The following is an 8769-nucleotide window of genomic DNA, read 5'->3' on the forward strand; positions in this document are numbered from 1 at the left end:
GCAATTTCTAAAAATCCAATAAGTAATCCAGGAGTATTTAAGGAGCAGTTTGGGCCTGGCTGGTGTGGCTCAGTGGTTGAGCATTGACCTATGAACCTGGAGGCCATGGTTTGATTCCTGGTCAGAGCACATGCCTGGGTTGCTGGCTTGATCCCCAGTGTGGGGCGTGCAGGAAGCAGCAGATCAATGATTCTATCTCACCATTGATGTTTCTCTGTCCATCTCCCTTCCTCTCTGAAATCAATAAAAACACATTTTATAGAGAGCAATTGGTTTTATTTGTAAGTATTTTCTAGATTTCAAAAAAGAAGAGTTGCTACTGGCCTGTTGCAGTCTTTCGTTGCCATTTTATCTAATACTGTTCTGTGCTCTGCAGCACCATGTGTGTGTGTGTGGTTTTTTTTTTTTTAATTTTTAGAAAATACGTTTTTATTGCTTTTAGAGAGAGAGGAACGGAGAGAGAGAGAGAGAAGCATTGATATCAGAGAATAACATCGCTGTCTCCCAGATGAACCCCGACTGGGATTGAACCAAAAACCTGGGTATGTGCCCTGACTGGAATATGAACTGGCAACCTTTCGGTGCACAGGACGACACCCAACAGCCATTCGATGGTTCTGGTTGGCTGTAATGCCATGGATAGCCAGGTGGGGACTCGCACTCTAGTGTCTGTCTTCGGTTTCACTTTTGCTTTCAGTTTGGGGGGGTCTGTCAGAAAAGGAGACCATAGCAGGAAGCTGCTGCCAAAATATGAGCCAACATGATCTATTTGATATGATTTAGAGACCAGCATGGTTCAGTGTCTGAAAATAGGATAAAGTGGTTTTGTTTTTTCCTTCTGTTTTGAATAGCCTTTCTTCAAGAGCTGGTAGATCGGGATAATTCCAAGTTTGAAGAGTGGTGCATTGAGATGGCCGAGATGCGTAAGCAAAGTGTGGACAAAGGCAAAGCAAAGCACGAAGAGGTTAAGGAGCTGTACCAAAGGTTACCTGCTGGAGCTGGTCTGTAAGACATTCTGGGACAGCACTGTTGCCATTGAGTGCCTTGTTTTATGTTCTCAAATGTGTATGAACTAACTTTTCCCTTCCCTGTCTTAGAATCCACTAATGCCAGCCTTATAGACTATAAAATTGCCATGTAAACCAGCAATAACTTGATGTGTAGCATTTCATATAATTTTCATTATCATGTACTTTTAAAAACGGGAAGCTCTTAATTATAAGGTTTAGGTCTGCACTCTTCATATAAGACAAAGTAGATATTCCTATTTTGTGAGATAGTAACTTGTTCTTAAGGAAAAATTGGATTGGGTTACAATGGAGGCAGCTCAGCTATTTGGTTTCCTTGTATATTTTGTACCCTCAAAGCATTCAACAGGCATTCTTTTATATGAGTACTATTTCTTAGGATTAATTTGAAATTTAATATCAAATATTACGTTATGAATAGGAAAGCATTCTGCTGACCTTTAATTTCTTAAGAATTGTCGTACATAATCCAGCTCATCCCTCTACTGTAAGTTTACCTAATGCCTCAGAAAGGAACCTCAACTTTTTAAAGCTGGTATGCCATTTGTAATATGTTGTCTTAGTCCTTTCATAGACGTGAATTCCTCTAAACCCAATTTCTACTTAAAGAAGAGGCAATTTAATCCTAATTTTAGAACAAATACTCAAGCATAATTGTACTTATGGGTTTTGTCTTTTTTATAATCTTAATTTTCCATTACTGTTACAACTTTAAACAAAAGATGAATATAAATGGCTAAATCTGGAGAAATACCTCTTAAAAGTTCTTTTATTTTTAAATCCTCATCGGAGGATATGTTCATTGATTTTTAGAGAGAGGGGAAAGAAGAGAGAGGGAAACATGGATTGGTTGCCTCGCCTATAGGTCCTGACTGATGATCAAACCTGCAACGTAGGTATGTGCCCTGATCGGGAATTGAACCCGAAATCTTCAGTGTATAGGACAATGCTCCAACCCACTGAGCCACACCGGCCAGGGCTTAAAAGTTCTTTCTAAATGATTTGATTCTGAGCTTTCTTTGTAACTTATTACTGTCACTCTGTTCCAATGGCTGGGATTGTCCTAAAGAATTAAACTGACCTTAATTTTCTTGGAAATGATTTGGAAATGAGCATATGATTCAAAGTTGTAAGTTTCAGTCATCGGAGCTCGGAACTGGGAATCAATTTTTTGAACTTTATTCCGTTTTCATAATTCATTGGACAAGAGAAAGGGATTTACAGAGACTGAAGGAAAATGCTCTTTGGAACCACTCTTTAAATCTGCATGGTCCAAAGATGTTATGTGTGAAGTCAGCACATGCGTGTGCTTCTCCTGGCTGTTTTCATTCCGTCTATAAGGACTGTGCTGTAATCATCTTAAATTGTCTGTAGACAAAGTATTTTAAATATTTTTGATGACTCAATCTTTCTAGACTTCGTGATGTTCCAAAAGAAAATACTTTGTTCAAAATCCAGGCATTAAAATACTATAACTTTGAACCCAAATGTGCATTTCCCTTTGTTAAATGTTTTAACATAGCTTTGCTGGGTTGTCACATGCTGAGATTTTATAGTGTATTATCTCCAGATTGATCATTAGAGAAAGTGGCCATTTGGCGAATTGGCTTACCCATGCCTCTGGAAGGCAATGCTTAGGTAGTTTACGAATCACAGAAGTAGAGAACATCTTTGAGAACCTGCCAGGAGCCTTTTGGGCAGAAACATTCGTGGTGTAAAAAGCGGTCCCCACGCGGACTCTAACCTAACCATGAAGACTGTCGGGGAACCTCTGGGCAGAGATTGATCCAACTCTAATGTGGTGGGATGGAAAATGGAAAGAAAGCTCTGTGACCACAGTCACAGCCTTCCATGGGTTTCCCAGCACATTGAACTGGCGCCCGAAATCTGCACACCTGAGGAGTATGGAATTACACCAGAATCATAGGCCCAGGCTCCGCTCTGTTCCTTACGATAAACCACACGTGATTTTTCTAATCTTCATGTAGTACATTGAACCCAAACAGGAAGAAGCTTCACTGGGAAGTTCACTCTGGTAGGGAATTGGAAAATGTCTTGAACTAACTGCCGTTGAGTCTGTTGCTATTGTATGGGCCAGGGTAGAGTCACTCTGGGCTTTGGATCCAGCAGACACCCCCTGGCAAGGAATGCTTTTTGCTCTTTTAGTTTCCCTAGATTTCTTATAAAGGTCAAGATTCTTATTTTTTCGCTTAGAAACAGCAAGTAATTGTCCTGCACTTACCCCTCCCCAGCTGTGGGGCAAACAGGAACACCTGGTGAATCCTTCTTGAATGTTGCTCTGTGTCGCAATCCTGTTTTCCCTCCTTTGACAGCCTTAAGATTACTGAATTTTAATTGATGTCACTATTTGGGGAAAGGTCAAACCTGCTAAGACTTTGATTTTCCATTCTTAGAAAGGGATTTTGCTTTCTTAACTCTATCCCTGCCAAGTTAAACTTGATAAGTGGCAAATAACAATGAGAGGTATTTTAAATTTCATTAACCATATCATTATATGTTGTGAAATGCCATGGCCATGTTACCTCTACTAAATCTTAAGGTCTCCTCTTTAATATATTGTGTGAATGTATAATTAACTTTTCTGTATCTCTTTTCTTCCAAAAAGCTCAAAATGCTTCACATATCTTATCTTTTATATTCAACAACATCCCTGTGAGGTAGGTAGAAGGCAGGTATTATTACCTTCATTTTACAAATAAAAGACTTGAAGCATAGAGTTTAAGTGACTTGCTCAAGTTCAGTTTCTTGGCAGAACTTGGATTAGACCTTGGTCTCAGCCGGTAGTCACCTGCTCTTCCTCTGCAGCTGCGTCTGAGCTGATCAGTACAGTTTTAGCACAAACAAGACATTCAAAAATTCTGAATTTTGTTTTTGTAAACCTTGAAATGTTTTATACTAAACCTAAGATGGGCGTTAGTTTTCTAGATTTGTAACTCAAGAGAAGTATACAATTGCTCAAAATGGGCTTTGAGGTGAACTGTCCATCCCTCAGATCTCATCAGAAGTAGTACGTAATACAAATATATAAATTCAACCTCTGTATGTTTTCTTCTATGTTTTATGCTTGGACTCACTGGAGATCTTTGTAAGTAATCAAAGCTGGCCCTTTACCTTTAATTTTGGCTTGTAGGGAACTCGGGCACTCTCATTTTCCCAAATTAAAACTCATGTTGAGGTGTTTGGTTTGTCTTAATTTTTACTACTTCAAATTGAAATTCAATTCTAGTGTATTTCATCCTGGAATTTGTTCAGAATCGCTTATTTTCTTGAAACAAATGTAATGAATAGGTCATGCTGTGGATTGGGTGGGGAATCAGTTGCCTTTTCATCCATCTGCCCATATTATCTTGGATGAAGAAAAGTTTAGTGGTTGAAACAGGCTCTTAACGTGCGCTTATAACTGATGGGGTTAATCTCTGACTTGGAACTCAGTCGTGCTTTTTCAGATGTGTATTCTGTATTGCTGAGAAGGATTGGTGAGAAGGGTTTTATGGAACACACAGGAGGGGATGAGGTTATGTGATTTGCGAGCCAGCATGGAGCGGCTTGTCAACAATCAGGGTGTCCTGATCAAAGCTCTGCTGTGCTATCAAGCAAGACACTTCTCTCTGCGGATACCTCCTTTGTAGAATGTGGTTAATAATACCAGCCGATCTCCTAGGCACTGAGCAGACTCGCCCCGTCACGCGCGGCCTCTCACACAGCTCCTTGGAACCAAGGGACGGGTAGGGAAGGACAGGGTAGTTAAATGGAGCTCTGTGTCATGCTTATCAAACATTTCCCCCTCAACAGTGATTCTTCTGATTCTAATTTTGGACAGAGTTTGCATTGTCATTTGAGAAAAATGAATGTATCACTTAGTTTAAAAGCTGTACAAATACATAGGCTCTCTCCCTTTCTTCCTCAGAGCCCTATGAGTTCGTCTCTCTCGAGTGGCTGCAGAAGTGGTTGGATGAGTCGACACCTACCAAGCCTATCGATAACCACGCCTGCCTTTGTTCCCATGACAAGCTGCATCCTGATAAAATATCGATCATGAAGAGGATATCTGAATATGCAGCTGACGTTTTCTACAGTAGATACGGAGGAGGACCGAGGCTAACTGGTAATTTCCGATGTCTTCTCTACTTCAAAAAGAGGGATACTCGGTCCTCATCATGTGGTCTTTATGATCATCGGGCCCAAACTAAGCCAGACCAAATGTCCCTTACACCGCAAGAAGGATTTGCTAAATAAAGTAGAAGTAGCGTTATACATGGTATAGTTTACAATGTTAGGAAACTGGTGCTGCTCATTGTTTTTTTCTTTTCTTTTTTCAAAGCAGACAGAATAGGATACTTTTGAGAAAATCAATCTGGTAGTATTTTGTTGCTTTAGACATTACTCTTCAAAGTACTTGAGCCCTGGCTGAGTAGGTCATTTGGAGCATCACCTGATGCACCTAGGACAGTGGTCGGCAAACCGTGGCTCGTGAGCCACATGTGGGGCTTCGGCCCCTTAAGTGTGGCTCTTCCTCAAAATACCGACTTCTGCGCATGGGCCACGAAGTTTCAATTGCACTGTACGTGCGTGCCCGCATTTGGTATTTTGTGGAAGAGCCACACTCAAGGGGCCAAAGAGCCGCATGTGGCTTGTGAGCCGCAGTTTGCCAACCACGGATCCTAGGATATGGGTTTGATCCCTGTTCAGGGCACATACAAGAATTAGCCAATGAATGCATATAATAAATGGAACAAGAAATTGATGTTTCTGTCTCTAAAAAAATAGTAACTATATATATTTTTAAATCAAAGTACTCGAAGCCTGGTCTAGTTGATTATAGATCTTATGCCTCCCTGCTACAGTGACTTTTAACAGTATGAGATCTGCAGATTGTTACTTAGCTTATGAATGGAATCTGTGTGATTCTACCCTGAATATAGAGCTGTATAAAAAAACCACGTAGTACCCATAATCTATTTGGCTCTGGTTACCTCTCCTCATAACATTGCTTTTTAACTGGCAACACAGTCCCCCACCCCCTACCCAAGCTATAGATGAGTCTAATAAACGAAATCATCCTCTTTTTCCCTAAAATAAGTGCTATTTTCTGATCATGTACCACTTACTGCATAAAAACTGGCACTTAACTATATGATCCAGGTCTTTTTTTTTTTTTTTAATATATTTTATTGATTTTTTACAGAGAGGAAGGGCGAGAGATAGAGAGTTAGAAACATCGATGAGAGAGACATCGATCAGCTGCCTCCTGCACATCTCCTACTGGGGATGTGCCCGCAACCCAGGTACATGCCCTTGACCGGAATCGAACCTAGGACCTTTCAGTCCTCAGGCCGACGCTCTATCCACTGAGCCAAACCGGTTTCGGCTGATCCAGGTCTTGTACACATCTGGAGTTTTCTAAATTTATGATTTTGATTCATAATCAATAAACAGCAATGGGATGATCTTCCAAAGAATCAAATTTCATATGATTCCTGGCTTTAAAGCAGGCCTTGCTTTTTGTTTTCCCTTTCGTGTTCTGTGCTTTGAAGTGTTCACATGAAGCTCTTAAACAATTAACATTACATTTATGGTTGTCAGATGCATTGACTCCCCATCCCACCAGTATTTGATTAGGGTCTTGTGAAATTTGCATCTAAACCCTGGAAACTTTGCATTTCATGGTACAGATACTTTTGACATATAGCATTTTATCTCTTCGAACAGTGTTACTATCTTGATATTAACATTACAAAATAATTTAGGATGTATATCAATTTTTAAAAAATATATTTTTATTGATTTCAGAGAAGGGAGAGGGAGAGAGATAGAAAAAAGATGGTAGAATATTTCACTACCGTTAAAAATACTGATGTCATAAAGAAATGTAAACATTTTGAATAGAGTGGCTTAAATTCAGTATTTTAAAAATTGAAATCATCTACCTTCTAAACCTGCATCCTCTGTAGTTTTTTTTTTTTTAATGTTTGGAAACCACTGCCTTTAAAAAAAATATTTTTATTGATTTCAGAGAAGGGAGAGGGAGAGAGAAACATCAGTGATGAGAGAGAATCATTGGCTGCCTCCTGCATGCCCCCACACTGGGGATCGAATCTGGAATCCTTGAGTCCACAGGCTAACGTGCTCTATCCACTGAGCCAAACCAGCTAGGGTGATATATATCAATTTGCTATGTTGTCAAAATTTGTGTCTTTGGTTTAGAATTTTGTCTTTTGTGAAATGGTGAAAGCATTTTCCTAACAGGAAATCTGTATGTGAATAAACTGTATTTTCTTTCATTCTCTCTGGCCCTAGTGAAAGCCCTGTGTAAAGAATGTGTAGTAGAACGCTGTCGTATGTTGCGTCTGAAGAACCAACTAAATGAAGATTATAAAACTGTTACTAATCTGCTAAAAACAACAATAAAGGGGTATGTATGTTCCACCGTATATTGTTTATGATAAACTAAGAAAAAATAATTAAGAAGTACTAACTAGGTAGCTGATTACTTTTAGATAAGAGGGAATTGGATTTTTTTGAAGAAAGAAGTGTGATGATGTGCATGGCAGAGCCAGATTAAATTTTGCAGTGATTGCCATTGTGGTAAAGATATAGATAGCTGAGTCACACAGCCTTTGCGAGAGTATTCCATCATTAGAAAGACAGAAGCAGAGATGTGGACCTGGGGCCTGGTCAGACCAAGGCAGGGGTGTAAGCCTGTGTTCTGGCCTGGAATTACAGAAAGCCAGGGTGGAACATCCTGCCTGGTCTGGTGGTGTTCGCCTTAGATCTAGAAAATGAAATGTGTGTTAACAAATGGTACCTAGCAGAGCATCCTCAGCAGAAACATTCAGCCCAATAAATTCAATTGAGAAAGAAAGAAAGAAAAGAACATCCAGGGTTCTTTGAGCACCACTCCCTATAGTACCTGTGGATTCAGATACAGTAGAGGCAGATGGCATTTATTATGTCTGGATTTGATTTAAGTTGTGTATTGCCCAAACAAAGATTAATCTTGTTCACCATTTTTAGTCATTCCACAAACAGCTTAAATGTGTGTTTATGTGTAGACGTGGATGTATATATGTGAGTGCCTCTGTGTATACTTAGAGGCACAGCTGTATGTAATTGTGAATAGTAATCAAGTGAAAGAAAGCAGCCAGTTGATTGATGTGATCGGCATGAATGTAAATGAGGGTTAGGAGAAGCAGGGTAAGATTTAGGATGAGAACAGTACCTGCAGTTCAGTAGTAAGGAGTAAAAATGGCCTAAATGAAGAAGTGGGTTAGAGGAATTGTACATAACAGCAGACATCGAATATTTGAGATTCATTTTAGGTGTGGCCTTTACAAGGAAAAAAAGGGAGGCGAGGATGTGAGGAAACGTGACATGCATGATTTCACCCCCTCTCTGTTCCTCAGCAGTGATGGCTTTTGGGTGGGAAAATCGTCCTTGCGCAGCTGGCGCCAGCTGGCTCTTGAACAGCTAGATGAGCAAGATGGTGACGCAGACCAAAGCAATGGAAAAATGAATGGCAACACCTTGAATAAAGGTACCTTCTAAAACCTGTGTCGATGGCTGGGAATTCTACCACCAAATTGTAAACATTTGTTTTTAGTAAAATTGGTTTTATCCCCATCCATGTATTTTAAAGAAAATGTTTATTAAACCTAAATCTCTAAAAAAAAATGCCTCATAACAAATGAAAAATGTTTCAGCTGATGCAGTTGAGCAAGGG

General features: G+C 39.7%; 1 protein-coding gene across 3 annotated transcripts in view; it reads left to right on the forward strand.

The window, feature by feature from the left end:
* The window catches only part of USP48 (ubiquitin specific peptidase 48), a 51567-nt gene that overhangs the window by 15149 nt on the left and 27649 nt on the right, over positions 1 to 8769 (forward strand). For 2 of the 3 annotated variants that reach the window (XM_015557238.1, XM_015557237.1), the window contains 4 exons: positions 852 to 1001; positions 4957 to 5154; positions 7347 to 7461; positions 8453 to 8583. In XM_015557238.1, coding sequence (XP_015412724.1) covers positions 852 to 1001; positions 4957 to 5154; positions 7347 to 7461; positions 8453 to 8583 — 594 coding nt within the window. The remainder of the gene's footprint in view (positions 1 to 851; positions 1002 to 4956; positions 5155 to 7346; positions 7462 to 8452; positions 8584 to 8769) is intronic. The other variant, XM_006777596.2, reaches the window with a different exon arrangement.

Source organism: Myotis davidii, unplaced genomic scaffold (genome assembly GCF_000327345.1).
Source record: "Myotis davidii unplaced genomic scaffold, ASM32734v1 scaffold149, whole genome shotgun sequence".
Taxonomy (NCBI): domain Eukaryota; kingdom Metazoa; phylum Chordata; class Mammalia; order Chiroptera; family Vespertilionidae; genus Myotis; species Myotis davidii.